The 16808-nt window shown below is 40.5% G+C and overlaps 1 protein-coding gene across 1 annotated transcript in view; it reads left to right on the top strand.

Annotated features, from left to right (window-relative positions):
• NEK11 (NIMA related kinase 11) overlaps positions 1–6505 on the top strand; it is a 114617-nt gene extending 108112 nt beyond the window's left edge. The window contains 1 exon segment of the mRNA XM_007472152.1: positions 6459–6505. Coding sequence (XP_007472214.1) covers positions 6459–6505 — 47 coding nt within the window.
• Positions 6506–16808: the final 10303 nt, after the last annotated feature.

The raw sequence follows: 16808 nt of genomic DNA, 5'->3' as shown, positions 1-16808 counted from the left end.
GGGCGCTGGCGCTCTTCAGGTTGCCTTTTGCCAGCTTTTGAAATGGTGTTTTGGAAGCCATCTGGTAACGCGTGTTATTGGCAGACAAATATGTGTATCAGATGGATTTGCATTTAGATTCTTTTCAGGTATTTCTTTTATTTATTTGTTTGTTTGTTTATTTGTCTGCATTGGGTTTTAGTTGCAGCACGTAGGATCTTAGTTGTGGCATGCAGAATCTTTTCGTTGAGGCACAGGGGCTCTTCATTGCAGGGTGCAGGCTTCTCTCTAGTTGTGGTGCTTGGGCTCTACAGCACACAGGCTCAGTAGTTGTGGTACGTGGGACCAGTTGCCCTGTGGCACGTGGGATCCTAGTTCCCTGACCAGGGATGGAACCTGCGTCCCCTGCCATGGAAGGTAGACTCCCAACCACTGGACCCCCAGGGAAGTCCCCAGGTATTTCTTTAATACGTTATATGTTATTTTCCAAAAGTAAAATTTGGGAATGTAGAACTGTCCCTTGGGCCTTTCTTTCCAAGGCTATAAAACCAAGGGCTAGGCAGGCCTTTGAGTAGCACCAATATGGACGGCCTGTGCACTGCTGGAGGGCCATCACCATCTAGAAAGAGGAAACCCCAGGACAGGGCATTTAGTGGGTGGCCTAGGATTAAGAGGCCTGGGCCCAGCCTCCAGATTTCAGATAGGAAAGGGTACTTATTCCACAGAAGAGAAGCTAAAGACCGTAGGTAATTTGCTCAAGGACTCCAAAGTTCCTGCTTTCTAGTGCAAGTTACTCCTAAGCTATCTCTGACCACAGAGCTGCCGGGATTCTCAGGCTGGCATCCTCCTTACCTTGCCCTTTGTCTTCTGTCAGGAGGTTTTGGCATGGCAGACCATGTGTTGAGTTACCAGCCAAACTGGAAGTGGGCCAATCCACTCCTTTGCCCACCTTGTTCACGCCGTAAGGAAAGTACTTAGACGCCCATTATAAGCTGTGAGAGCCAAAAACACATAGTAGTTTTAGGTGGGCCAGATGCCTTGTAAAATACTTTAAACATTTCCCTTATTTTTTCCTCTCTGTAAATTCATATTTTCTAATTTCTATTCTTTCTTAAATATTAAATTGAAAAGGGAGACTATGAAGAACTATGAAAATGTAGACTTTGGGTTGATGATTGGTTAGATGGTGGGTAATTGCAAGATGGTTAATGACCTCATAGCTTAATCATGAAACTTTGAGACAGGAAACTTTAATTTGTTGATGAACTCTGAAGTGGTTAATTATTACCCCTATTTTCTTTGCCTTATACAAGATTTGACTCCAAACTTTCAGCACCCAGAGGAGGTTGTAATTTATTTTTTATCTAGCTTGTATATGTAAAATAAAATTACACAACCATTTTTTTTTAAGCTCCTGCAGCAAATGTTTAATCAGTTTAGTCAGTTTTAGATATTGAATTGGGAAATTCCCTCTGGGATTGAGGAGTTAGTTGCAGAGAAACAAGAAAGGGTGAGGTATTATTTACATCTGATATGCATTTAGTTGACAACAGCTGATTTAATCTAGCTGAAGTCATGGATAACCATTATAATCAAATGAGAAATCATGACTGGAATGTTGAAGAAATTATTCCTATTTAACTCCTTATATGTAATGTTGATGATTACTTGCACATTAATTTTTGCCAGGAGCTTCATTACACTCTAGCCTTATTTTTAGCAGCTCACAGCTGAGTTTCAGAATAGCATTTCTTGCAAAGCTGGAATAATAGCCTGGGACTCAGGGGCCCCAGACCCACCCAGAGCATGGCTCTCATAATGCAGAGGCTGCACTGGTGTCGGTCTTGGCTGCCCACCCAGAGCCTGAGCAGCTGTCAATTAATTTCCTTTTAAGCCACTGCTTGAGCAAGTCCTGAGCCCCTTCACTGTGCTCAGAGAAAGCTTAGACCACAAGGGGGTCGTAATTTGTTTGCTCGTAGGAAGTCCACATGCCCTTTTTTAGTTGTAGGCTGACCCATGACTTATGGTGTCATCTCTTCCCTTTAAATGTTAAGGTGATTTGAACTCTGTCAGACAATGATATATTTTTATTGTTTTAATTTAAAAAAAGAAAATGTTTACTTACTGCAATTCCACTTCTAGATAGTCACCAAGAGAAATGAAAACATGTCTACAAGAAGATCTGAACACAAATGTTCTTAGCAGTTGTATTTATAGTACCAAAAAGTAGAAACAAGTCGTGTCAATCAACAGGTGAGCAGATAAACAAACTTGTAGTTTATCCATACAGTGTAATACTGAGCAATGAAAAGAAGCAAACTATCAAGTGTGGGTAAATATCAAAACACTGTGCTGAGAGACAGAAGCCACAAACAAAAGAATTCCTATGGAATATGTTTACATATAAATATTGTACAAGAGAGGATGCGTGGGAATATTTTTATATACGTGGATATATGTGTACCTATGTATTTCTATGAAGTTCTAGAACTAGCAGCACTTATCTCTAGTGATAGAAATGAGGCCAATGGTTGCCTGGGGATCGTGGTGTTGGAAATCTACTCCAAAAGTGCACAAGGAGCCTCTTGTGGTGATGGTTACCCAGATGTATATATTTGTCAAAACTTATTGAACTCTATACTTTAAATGAGTACATTTTATTTTCCATAAATTATACCTCAGTAAGGTTGATGAATTAAAAAAGTATATTGATAAAATATCCAGAAAAACAAAAGGAAAAAGGAAGCATGAGTAATGCCTATTAGCCTACATTTTAACTAATGAATGGCTGAGAGAGACTGGCCTGAAGTCATGGAGCTAGAAGGCAATCAGGAGGATCTCTAGATGTTATTTGGGACACAGAGTCCTTAGTCCAGAAAATGATCATGGGGTTTTCTTCTAATGTCAACCGAGCAACATTGTCTTCCACAAGGAGTGTTAATAGTTTGGGGTCTTCTCTCAGGAAGTGAGAAGATGAGGGGCTGGAATCCCTTGGCTACTCTCTCAGTCTTTTTGGTTGGAGGGCTCATGTTGGTGTGGTTGGGGACCCATATCAATAGGTCTAAGAGGACCTAGGACCCACAAAAGCAGCCTGAGATAACAGAACAAAACATAACAGCCCAGACTCCAAACCCACCCAAGACAGAGATGCTGCTGGGTCTGCTTGCCTTGTCAGCCCTCGGAAAAGACGACCACGTGCTGGAGGCCATGTCCATGTTTCCAGATGTCCCATCACTTCCAGAGCTCTAACCGTCTTAGAGACTTGATTGATGAATATAAATTGATGGTGGTTTGTTTCATATTTGTCATGTATTCCACTGAGTTACATTTGTGTTTCCTACTGAATCTCACATTTACTCCCAGGAATAGGCCCTTGCAGTCGCTCCCTAATTTTCTGAGCTCTAGAGGATAATCAGAATGAAGATAATATCGAATGAAGATGTGCTGATTCCCCACCCTGAGGCATATTTAATAATTCAGAGTGCTTCTTCTGCATGATAAGCTGGGTAGGTACCTCTGGTTGAAATTTGAAAGATTATATACCAATTGAAAAATTGAAGTAGATGCAGAATAACACCTGCCCAATCAGCTACTTCATTGTTGTGTCCTAAGCAGGCATAATAGAAATAAGAGGAAAACCAGTCCCCACAACATGGACCTCTCAAAATAACATTCTCAAAATAATGTTCTCACCTGGGAAAGCTGTATGTGGATTCCATGATCCGCCCCTTAGCTAAACGTAAATTAGACAGTAGTTATTAACCTAAGGGCTCTGCTGGTAGAGCATAGAGCATCTGTTTTTGTTTTTTTTGCCCTGTCCTATCATGGTTCAGGTTTGGAATGAATCAATTAAGCAGAAAATTAAATAAGCATCCATCATGGCTTCAAGGTAAGATAGACACAAAATATAATAGACTAAAACCTCATATAATATATGCTTCAGACAGCATTTTGGACATACCATGGTGTGGTTTTCCTTTAGTCATTGAAATTGTTTTCCACACGTGCAATTAACACAGTTGTGCTCAGGGCTTCTGCACACCACCCTGGAGAGCATTGTCATGATGCCCAAGGGAAGTTAAGAGGCCATAGGAAACGAACACAGCAATACTGGACAGTGCCTACTTCAGTCACATGAGTGTCTTTGACTCATATGCTAAGTTTTTGTTTAAGTGATTGAAATATTCTGCTTTGGTGTTAAGGCCAGACTTTAATTTAGCTATTTGTAATAGGCATTTAAATTTGTTCTCTCCGATCTTTGTAAAGGGGCTTTGTGTTCTGTTTTGTGGCAGTGAGGGCCTCCTCACTATCAGCTCTAGATTCGCTTGTCGAACTTTCATTTTTTTCAAGTGAGATAACATATATCCAGAAAAAAAAAAACCAATAACAAATTATTTCTGGCAAGGAACAACAGCAGTATCTAATTCCTTTGTCACTCATGACTAGCAGCATTTTCCATTGACTTCTCTTTTTCTCTTGCTTCTAAAAAAGAAATTTCAAAATAAAAAAATAGGAAACCTACAAAATTATCCAAAATGATTGTCATGTTTCAAAGTAGTATGTCTGTGTGTGAGCAGTAATATGAATTTGACTTACTCTTAAAAAACCCATTTTTCCATGTTTGTCTTCAGAATGTTTGTGATGTTGTTAGCATTTAGAGCTCCCCAGCTGGACTCATTTCTGAGGTTGCAGGATGGGGTCTTTGTAAATTCCCCTTGCTGTTCTGTGCATTGGCATCCACGTGTCAGAATGCATGTCATACGAATCATGAATGTGTAGTGTGACCCTACACAACCCACTTCACAGCTGACCTTGACCATCCTTTCCTGCTAACTCTGGACTTGTTTGGGTTACTGTTTCTGGCATGGCTCCTTTAAATTATTAATGGGAGTTTCCTCTTACTATTATAGATGAGCCGGCTAAGTACAGAGTTGTAGATGAGTTTAAGATACCTGCTATCTTTCACTACATTTTGTACCTGGACGTTTGGGGTTGTAGAGATCAAAGTGACTTTACTTTTTTTATATCTCAGATTAATTTTCTCTTTTGAATCTAGGAAAAATGAGCAAACCCAGCTCCTCTCCCCAGGTTAACTCCATGTGGCCTGTTTTCCTGGCTTCAAACAGCTTAGAATTAAATTAACTCCCCTCTTTCCCACTACCTTCCACCTTCCCACAACCCCATTTTAAGATATAATTTGACAGTTTGCACAAGCAGTTGCTTAATGACATGTGGCCTCTAATTATACATTTGGCCTCCTTTTATTTGTGAGATTACACATTTTGAACAAGGCTAACCTTTGTGTGTTTATGGTGTTCTGGATGAGAAATTTTAGTGGTGTACTTGAGAGGGCTAGAAAGTGACTGCTGGTTAAGAAAAAGCAGGTTTGGGGAAAAAATTTAAATGCTTTAAATTGAGCATTGGGGAATAGAAATCCCCCATGTCTGCTTTTTAAGTAGCCTAGCCTTTTCCTCTTTCTTTATAAATACTCCTACATTTAAAGTTGATGAAGAACTTGGGCCAGTGCCCTGGCTGTGAAGTCGTGTTCATAGGCCATGTTCACACCTGCTCCTGGGAATGCCAGTGTTCTTTGGCACCATCCTGATGTCATTCCATACCTTGCCTCCTACTTTTTATTCAGTAAATCATATACCTACATTTTGTTGATCTCAGCTCAAAATTCCAGCCAGTAGGTATCCTGGTGAGAGTATATGTTTTCTATTGTATTGACAATATTCATTGATTCACATTTGATGATACTCCTGAAAGGCATTCACATACAGGAGTGTGTCACAGCCCCACAGCTGAGAGTTAGTAAGCCGGTTCCTCGCTACTTAAAGCATGGTCTCTGCACTCATATCACTGTCGTCCTGAGGACCTGTAAGAAATGCAGAATCTTAGACCCCATCCTAGACTTGCTGGGTCAGAAGATGCAAAATCCCAGTGATTCATCTGCACATTAAAGTTTGAAGAGCACTGGGCTAGGCTCTAAGCTCAGTGAGCATGTGGACCATGCCTTCTGGTTCATCTTTTAGTTTTTTTTGTATTTCCATGACTTTTAAAAAAATTGTAGTTGATTTACAATGTTTCAGGTGTACAGCAAAGTGATGCAGTTACAAGTGTGTGTGAGTGTGTGTGTGTATGTATACATATATATTCTTTTTCAGATTCATTTCCATTATAGTTTGTTACAAGATATTGAATATAGTTCCCTGTGCTATATGGTTTATCTTTTTATTCTCACTTGCAGACATGCTGACTGGCTCTGAGTTGATGCTTGGTAAATATTTGTTGAATGAATGACTAAATCTAGGGGGAAAATCCTATAAGAACACTAATGCTTTTTGTCGTAAACAGCATACATTTCTTGCACAGATTAATTCAATTGGGCAAACAGTAGAATAACAAGTTACCAGAAGAGGCTAATTTGTGTGCATTGGTGTTCACCTATAATTTTTGTCTCCTTCTTCTTAAGGGAGATTGTAATCTAATTTTCCCAGATGGATACTGGAAAGATGAAAAATGAGGTGTTTTGGAGACCTGGGAATAGAAATCCTCCATGTCTGCTTTTTAAGTAGCCTAGCCTTTTCCTCTTTCTTTATAAATACTCCTACATTTAAATAATCTCTCACGGAAGCCACCAACAGTGCCAAAAATATGGTTTCTTTTTCTGCAATAATAATAGATCAGTATTTAGTTTAATAAAAGTGGTCACATCACCATAAGGTAATCCTCCCAGACTCCTTAACATATTTGCTGAGTGTATTCCCATTAACGGGAATGACAGGGTTTTGGGAAGCATAGTCTGTGTCACAGGGGCACACATCTCTTGTTTGCATCCGCTTAGTCTCCCCATGGAATCCATGGCAAACTCTATGTGTGACAGTGTGAGCAGACATTTGTTGGTGGATTACTCTTTCTTTTTTAATAGCAGGTTTGGTCGGGCCCCCATATGAAAATACTTTTCATGGTTGGTGGGTCGGGTCCTCTGGGAAACAGACACCGAGACTGAGGTAGAAGTACAAGAGATGTATTGAGGGTAACGTCTGCTGGAAGAAAAATGGAAGGGGATCAGGAGTAGGCAGAGAGAGTCTGTGATGCAGGTCTGACACCTGGGAAAGGTGAGCAGGAAGGAGAGAGAGGGGTAGAAAGAGCTTCAGACTTCATTAAAGTTCTGAGACAGCCTCCACCAGCCAGATGGGGAGCTTCTAGATCAAAGATTTCCCATAGAGGAATCTTGTATTGGGCAGAAATGTTGTGCCTTACCATCGCCACTAGCTCCAGCACTCAGCAGGACCCCAAGATGCTGCAGGTGGAGTCTGGCAGCCCGCTGCATGTGCTGCAGCTAAGCAGCAAGTTTGTGGGAGGAGAGCTGAAAGACACTCTCCGTAGATGCCACAGCAGTAGTTCATCTGAGTCATCCATATGCTTGAGATGACAAAGAATAGTATTTGGATAAACAGACTATAAATTCAATACTTTTCTCTAACTTCAAGTAACCTTACCTCCAATATGTTCAAAGTAAGAGTGACTGAAACTTCTGGAATAACCACAGATACTTCACAAAACTCCACTGGACTGGAAGCCATGAGTGTATTGAAAGAGGTTTGGAGCCAGATTTTATCTTTTCCCCGCTTCTGTCATTTACCAGCTGTATGAACTTGGGCAAAAAATTTATATTTCCAAGCCTCAGGTTTCTCATCCATATAATGGGAGTAATAGTAATACCCAATCTTTGGGGGTTAAGTGAGGAATAAATTAGATGATACACAAATAACTTAGCATAGTACATGAAACATAGAAAGCGCACAACAATCTCTTACTGAAAACATACCACGTCAAAGCAAGTTGCAGTATTTTCTCAAGTTCCACATAAAACCTTTACAATTGGTGATGAGATAATTCAGTTTTTAACCACCCAGAAGAACTTCTGATTATAGTTTCTAAGCACCTTCACTCTATGAATTAAGTATGATTTGGAATACAATACTTTTTTTGCTCTAGTTTTTGCATATGGGAAATGTAAAATGACTCAGGCTCATTAGTTCCCCCTGTCAAATTATGGCCTTAATTATGTCCATCTGGACCAGTTAGTTTAGCACCAAGAAAAATTACCTACTTTGTCAAGACCATAGGCAGCCCTCAGAGCCAAAGCTGAGTCTCTACAGATATGTGTGTTCTCCTGTTCACGGGTCAGGAGTGCTGTTGTTATACCAGGAAACAGAACCTAGGACAAAGTTACTGCTTTAAAAGATGCTCCTTTGCCAGCCATCCTGAGCTTGTAAACTGGCAGCTAAAATTTCTAGCTATTTTCTCTAAAAACATTATAAATGTAAAAATATTTTGTGTTAAGGAGCATAATAAGGACAAGAATATACATTCTTTTTTCCACTGTAGTCTCATTTGGGATTTAGGCCAAACTCAGTAGATCAAAATAAAGAGCTTGGTAGGCATAACTATATGACTTTTGCAATGAAATATTCAAGTAACGCATGCAATTATTTTTTAATTTAATTTTACTTTTTTGTGGTACGCGGGCCTCTCACTGTTGTGGCCTCTCCCATTGCAGAGCACAGGCTCCAGACGTGCAGGCTCAGCAGCCATGGCTCACGGGCCTAGCTGCTCTGTGGCATGTGGGATCCTCCCGGACCGGGGCACGAACCTGTGCCCCCTGCATCGGCAGGCAGACTCTCAATCACTGTGTCACCAGGGAAGCCCAAATGCAGTTATTTTAATGGAACTCTCTGCTCTGGGTTTGTAATGAAATGAGGGAGCTTTTCTGAATCACAGGGATTTGTTCTGTACTCTACCTCAGAGGTTGTATGTATGAGTGACCTCCTGGTTGTAGACAAGTTGCTCTGAATTCTTTCTATTATTTTCTCCTTTAGTTAGAATATAAAGGAATTTCAGCAGTCTGCTTTTCCATAGCATAGATTGCTAAACTAGGGAAGAGCCTGTGCTCATTTCTAATGAATGTATGATTTTGCCTCCCTAGGGCTGGCTGCACATGGAATTAGAATATTCCAGATATGATTTTATGTGCATAGTTAAATCATTTAATTCTTACCACAAATCTGGTGAGATAGGCAGCCCATATTTATTTTAAATAAGGACATGTATGTCCTAGATGTGACATAGTAGCTTGTTCAAAACAGTGTTTTTGGACTATTGTATGTCCAAACAACTGTAAGGTATCTTCAGATATGTAAACAACTATAAGGTATCTTCAGATATTTTCTGAAATTTGTAAGATATTTTCTTAAAGTAAAAGTTCTAGATTATCCTAGTAATAATATGATTCTCAATTCTCAATCCTCTTTTTAAGTGGGAGAGTAAAGCAGAAGCTGTGGTTAGAGGGCCAGTGTTGCTTACACCTTGGGTCTGCCCCTAGAGTGGGCTATGCCTGTGATGTTGCTCATCATATCAGAAGGTGGGGGGTTTGGAATGGCCGCTTGAAGGGAAGGGAAGGCAGGCTGCCTGTGATCCTCCATCTGAGGGGCCGAGGCTCAGGCTTCTCCACGCACAGGAGGGAGCAGGTCTTAATAGTCTGTGTCAGGCTGCCTCATGCACAGGGGGCTGAGGAGGCCACCTGGCTCCTTAAGTCAAGTGCCCTTGCTCGTTTGTATTTGAGTCAGGCTTTCCAAACAGGCTGCTCACTGAAATCCCTCATGAAAAATGTACAACACAAACGCCATGGTCTCTGTCTTCTTAGGCTCTGGTTTACATCAGTGGTTCTCAACCAAACACCAGAACCACCTGGAGAGCTTGCTAAAATGCAGATTGCTGGCTTGGTGGCATGCAGGAGCTAGCCTGCGTGGGCTCTCAGAGCTCATGGGTACCTCTCCAGCCAATCTCATGTCCAATGATCACCTGAAATCTGCTATGCTGAGTATTTACACCAGGAGCATTGGCAAATGCTACTAATCAGTGCTTCTCTTTCATTAAACCCTCACCAGCACACCAGGGTGGGACCCCACCCCAGAGCTTCTGATTCAGCATGTCTGGTACAGGGCCTAAGAGTCTGCATTCCTAACAAGTTCCCCGGTGACACGCCTGCTGCTGGTTTGAGGAGCGCACACTCAGAAGAATTTGTCTAAAACTATGCTGTCCAGTTTGATAACCACTAGCCCATGTAGTTATTTAAATTTTAATAATTAGAAGTAAATGAAAATTTAAAATCTGTTCCTCAATCATATTAGTCACACTTCACCTGCTTAAACTAATATAATATTATATGTCTTTTATATCAATAAAAGGGGGGGGTGGTGCTTTATGAGTCCCATGAGGTTAGTGGCTCCTGTGCTGGACCGCACATTTCTAGAATGTTTCGTCATTACAGAAAGTCCCATTGGACAGCACTGCCTGAGGATAAAAGCTGTGCACCTAAATTGTTTTTAAAGTTCCACAGGTAATTCTGGTGAGAAGCCTGTTTCAGTGGTCACTACAGTTATTAAATGTTGATCTTATATTTCAGTTCTCTAAAAATCAAACTCACAAAAAATTCTCTATTGCCCATTTTCTAGTTCTTACTAGGAAAGAAGGATCAGTTTGCTGAAATTCTCAAATACTGACAACACCTATTAATGACCCTTTTTTATAGCTGAGGACACTGAAATGCAAAGAGGTAAAGATAGAAGAGGTTTTGAACTTGAACTGGGATCCAGCCCCAAGCCCATAACTCTTTCACTCCAGAGGTTTCTCCTCTGTGTTGTGACAGCTTTCCACTAAGGAGACAATGTTATTACAGGTGTTTGGTGATGGTATCATCTCCAGATCACATCAGGGCCCATGTCTGAGAGACTGTTATCTTGCCTCAGATGAAATGTATGACAAGCGAAGGCCCTGGAGGTCTTTCAGACTTTATCTAATAATTCCCTCCCAACCAGTGGGTCATATCAATGAATCAGGAGTGTTCCAACAGCAGATTACACAAGACTAAAGAGGAAATAGGATTTAATTAGAGATGAAGTGTCAGGTGAAATCGTTAAGAGTCATTAATGACATCTGTGGAGGATGTCACCAAAACCTGAGTTCATGAGGCCTCTATAGGCAGATAGAGGCTTGATGGTGCGGCCAGCAGAGAGCTGGCCTGGGATGCCACCACGGTAGGTGTGTTTCTTATGTGTTGCTGGGTGATGGTCTGTTTATTATCGATACGTAGCCTGGAATGTAGAAGTGTGCTTTGTGAGTTACTGTCTCCAAGGTGCTTGTGTGGCCTAAACAATATCCATTTTATTTCAGTTCCTATGTGACTGAAATTTTGTTTTTTACAGTGATCAAAAAACTAGCCAGTAGTGCTTCTTTTCCTCTGAAAGATTTATTATAATAGACTTTATTTTCTTAATTGGCAGTTTGCTTCCCTGAGCTTCAAAAGCTGTTGCCTTATCTGTTCTGAAAAAATAACTTCAAAACTACTTTTCCTCCCTTCTTTCTGGGCTTTCTTTTAGGAATTCTGGAATTCCTCCTTTTAGGAATTTCCTATTGCCATTATCTTTGTACCTTCATAGGTGCCATTATATTCTGGCCTTTGTGGAACCTATATGCAATGGGGGGGTGTGTGGCATGGACAGTAAACAAGATAAATATGTAAAACAGATAGCACGTGGGAAAGTGATGAGTACTCAAGAGGACAAATGATGCAAGAAGGGGGAAAGGAAGCTTCAGGGAGGGGTTGACATTTTAGATGGGCCACAATGTTGAGTTTTGAATAAAGACTTGAAGAAAGTGGGTGAGTGGGCCATTCGGCGTCTTGGGCATGAGTGTTTCCGGTAGAGGAGGCATCAAGTGCAAAGTCCAAGGCAAGAGTCTGCCAGGTGTCTTCAAGGAGCAGCAGGGCCAGTGGGCTGGAGGGAGGTTGTGAGGAGTGGGGCAGAGGGGGATGAAGTCAGATTATGGGATACACGGTCATACAGGGTTAGACATGCTAAGTAAATGAGCCAGACACAAAAGGACAAAAATTGCATGATTCCACTTATATGAGTGACCTAGAGCAGTCAAATTCATAGAGACAGAAAGTAGATGGTGGTTGCCAAGGGCTGGGGTAGAGGGGGGTAGGGAGTTATTGTTTAATGCATAGAGAGTTTCAGTTTGGGAAGATTAAAAAGCTCTGGAGGTAGATGGTGGTGATGGTTTGCACAACAGCGTGAATGTACTTCGTACCACGGAACTGTACACCTACAAATGTAAACTTTATGTTAGTTTACCACAATAAAAAACTAGTTAAAATTATAAATATAATTTGGAGTCAGGCTATGTCGAATCTTGGGTATGTTAGTCTAAGAAATAGAAACTTTTCTCACAAAAGGATGGGAATCCACTGAAAGGTTTTGAGCAGAAGAATGAAAATAAATATACAAAAAGCTCATGCAGCTCAATATCAGAAAAACAAGCAACCCAATCAAAAAATGGGTAGAAGATCTAAATAGACATTTCTCCAAAGAAGACATCCAGATGGCCAAAGATCACGTGAAAAAATGCTCAACATTGCTAATTATTAGAGAAATGCAAATCAAAACTACAATGAGGTATCACCTCACTCCAGTCAGAATGGCAACCATCAAAAAGTCTATGAACAAAAAATGTTGTGGAGAAAAGGGAACCCTCCTACACTGTTGGTGGGAATGTAAATTGGTGCAGCCACTATGGAGAACAGTGTGGAAGTTCCTTAAAAAACTAAAAGTAGAGCTACCATATGATCCAGCAGTCCCACTCCTGGGCATATATGCAGAGAAAACCATACTTTGAAGAGATATGTGTGCCCCAATGTTCATTGCAGCACTCATTATTCACAATAGCCAAGATATGGAAGCAACCTAAATATCTATCAACAGATGAATGGATAAAGAAGATATGGTACATATATATGATGGAACATTACTCAGCCATGAAAAATAATGAAATGATGCCATTTGCAGCAACATGGATGGACCTAGAGATTATCATACTAAGTAAAGTAAGTCAGAAAGAGAAAGATAAATACCATTTGATATCACTCATATGTGGAATCTAAAAAAATGATTCAAATGAACTTATTTACAAAACAGAAACAGACTCACAGACTTAGAAAACAAACTTCTGGTTACCAAAGTGGAAGGGTGGGGGGGAAGGGATAAGTTAGGAGGTTGAGATTAATGTATACACACTACTATATATAAAATAGATAATCAACAAAGACCTACTGTAGAGCACAGAGAACTCTACTCAATACTCTCTAATAACCTATATGGGAAAAGAATCTGAAAAATAATTGATATGTGCATATGTATAACTAAATCACTTTGCTGTACACCTGAAACTAACACAACATTGTAAATTAACTATACTCAATATAAAATAAAAATTTAAAAAGTAAAGGGGATTAACTCAAGATGGCAGAGTGGAAGGACTTGAGCTCACCCCTTCTTAGGTAGACACCAAAATCACAACCAAATGCTGAACAGCCTCGATGAAAAAACACTGGAACCTACCAAAAACGATACTCTACATCCAAAGGCAAGAAGAAGCCACAAGACAGTAGGAGGTTTGCAATCGTGATAAAATCAAATCCCACACCTGCTGGGTGGGTGACCCACAAACTGGAAAACAATTATACCACAGAAGTTCCAACACTTTTCAGGAGTGAAAGTCCTGAGCCCCACATCAACCTTCCCAGCCTGGGGGTATGGCAATGGGAGGAGGAGCCCCCAGAGAATCTGGCTTTGAAAGCTGGGGGAAGCAGAAGCTCCATTCTTCTAGGGCACACACAAGGTTCCATGCACACCAGGACCCAGGGGATAAAAGCAGTGACCTCATAAGAGACTGGGTTAGACCTACCTGTTAGTATTGGAGGGTCTCCTGCAGAGGCAGGGAGGCAGCTGTGGCTCATGGCAGGAACAGACACTCACAGCAGAAGGTCTGAGGAGTACTCATTGGCATGAGCCCTCCCAGAGGCTGCCATTAGCCCCACCCTATAACCTGTAGGCTACAGTGCTGGGATGCCTCATGCCAGAAGACCAACAAGGCTGGAACACAGCCCCACCCATTAGCAGACAAGCTGGTAAAAGTCTTCCTGAGCACAGCCCTGCCCATCAGAGGGACAAGACTCAGCTTTACCCAGCAGTGGGCAGGAACCAGTCCCTCCCATCAGGAAACTTGCACAAGCCTCTTAGACAGCCTCATCCACTAGAAGTCAGACAGCAGAAGCAAGAAGAACTACAGTCCTGCAGCCTGCAGAATGGAAACCACAATCACAGAAATTTAGACAAAATGATATGGCAGAGGAATATGTCTCAGATGAAGGAACAAGGTAAAACCCCAGAACAACTAAGTAATGTGGAGATATGCAACCTACTGGAAAAAGAATTTAGAATAATGACCGTGAAGATGATCCTGAAGATCTCAGAAAAAGTATAGAGGCAAGGATTGAGAAGACACAAGAAATGTTTAACAAAGACCTAAAAGAACTAAAGAACAAACAGATATGAACAATACAATAACTGAAATGAAAAATACACTAGAAGGAAGCAGTAGCAGAATAACTAAGGCATATGAACAAATAATTGACCTGGAAGACAGAATGGTGGAAATCACTGCCACAGAACAGAATAAAGAAAAAAGAATGAAAAGAAATGAAGACAGTCTAAGAGATATCTGGGACAACATTGCATTATAGGGGTCCCAGAAGGAGAAGAGAGAGAGAAAGGACCTGAGAAAATATGTGAAGAGGTAAAGCTGAAAACTTCCCTAACATGGGAAGGGAAACAGTCACCCATGTCCGGGAAGTGCAGAGAGTCCCAGGCAGGATAAACCCAAAGAAGATAATGCCAAGACACATAATAATCAAATTGACAAAAATTAAAGACAGGGCTTCCCTGGTGGCACAGTGGTTAAGAATCCACCTGCCAATGCAGGGGACACGGGTTCAAGCCCTGGTCTGGGAAGATACCTGTGCTGCAGAGCAAATAAGCCCATGAGCCACAACTACTGAGCCTGTCCTCTAGATCCTGTGAGCCACAACTATTGAAGTCTGCATTCCTAGAGCCCATGCTCCACAACGAGAGAAGCCACTGAAATGAGAAGCCCGCGCACCACAACAAAGAGTAGCCCCCACTTTCCACAGCTAGAGAAAGCTGGTGCATGGCAATGAAGACCCAGCACAGCCAAAAAAACAAAAGTAAAAGTAAATAAATTAAAAAATATATAAAGGCAAAGAAAAAATATTAAAAGCAGTAAGGGAAAAACAACAAATAACATATAAGGGAACTCCCATAAGGCTATCAGCTGATTTTTCAGCAGAAACTCTGCAGGATAGAAGGGAGTGGCACGTTATATTAAAAGTGATGAAAGGGAAGAACCTACAACCAAGAATACTCAACCCAGCAAGGCTCTCATTCAGAGTTGACAGAGAAATCAAAAGCTTTACAGACAAGCAAAAGCTAAGAATTCAGTACCACCAGACCAGCTTTGCAACAAATGCTAGAAACATAACATAAAGATGAATTGTCACAGGGGAAAAAAATAAAGCATATCACTACTGAACAAAAAAGAAGAATGAAAGTAAAAACCTCCATTTGTAGGCAAGGTACGGTGGAAAACATTTTACACTGGTTACCCCTAAACCCATACTGTGCTGTATGGAAGATATGATTGCCTCCGTTTGATTACTTTACTTTTTAACTGTTTATTCTGAAGTAATTTTAGACATACAGAAAACTTGCAAAAAATAGTACAGTGAGTTTCTGTATCCCCTTCACTCAGCTCCCCTAAAGTTAACATCTTACTTAGCCAAAGTACAGTAATCAAAACCCAGAAAAGTAACAATACTCTTAACTAAATATTAATCTTATTACAGTTTTACCAGTCCCCCCTCCCCAAAGGTATTTATTGTTGTGTCTCCTTCATCTCCCTCAATCTGTGACAGCCCTCAGTTTATCAGCCTCTTTCCTGACCTTGGTACTTTTGATAAGTAATGGTCACTTACTTTGTAGCATATCTCTTACTGTGGGTTTGTCTGACGTTTTCTCAGTTAGATTGAGGTTGCACATTCTGGACAAGACTAACATAGAAGTGACATGTCCTCAGTGTATCACGTCGGGTAGAGTATGTGATGTTGATGTGTCACCCTTGATCATTGGATGAGGTGGCGTCTTCCTTGCAGAAGGTGGTGTCTCCTGTAAATGTACCTCTTTTTTTTTCTTTTGTAATTGGCAAATTTCTTGTGGGAAATAGTTTGATAATATCACCTCTGTTTTAGATGAGGTGACTATGGTTCAGAGAGGTTAAATGATTCGCATGAAGTCAGCCAGTAATACCAAAACCAGAATTTGACATTAGTTTTACCTGACGCAGAAGCCTAGTTTCTTCCCACCACCTGTTTTGGGAATTTGTTCTCAGTGATGATGAACAAAATAACAGAGGCAGCCCAGAGCCAGCTATTTAATAAAACCTAGGCTAGCAGTTTTCAAAGTTTTTGATCTCAAGACACATTTACACTCTTAAAAATTATTCAGGACACAAAAGAGCTTTTGTTTATGTGGTTATACCTATGAGAATTTAAACAATAGCCATTTAAAAATAGCAATAATAAACCTGTTGCATGTTAACAAAAATAACGTATTCTTAAAATTATTTTTTGTTTGATAAGTGATTATTTCTCCACATATAATTGAAATATACACCAGTTTTGTACATCAAATTCCTGCTTGTATATTTACATTAATATGGGGCTTGATTCCCTCACTAAAAATCAGTTATGATTGTAGTGTCATGATATGTTTAAATATTTTGTAGGACCTACACTCATTCATTGCTTTTAGTTATTGATTTGTTTGTTTATTAGTGTTTATTCTATT

Source organism: Lipotes vexillifer, unplaced genomic scaffold, assembly GCF_000442215.2.
Source record: "Lipotes vexillifer unplaced genomic scaffold, Lipotes_vexillifer_v1.1 scaffold884, whole genome shotgun sequence".
Classification (NCBI taxonomy): Eukaryota; Metazoa; Chordata; class Mammalia; order Artiodactyla; family Lipotidae; genus Lipotes; species Lipotes vexillifer.
This window is presented reverse-complemented; position numbering and strand designations above follow the sequence as displayed.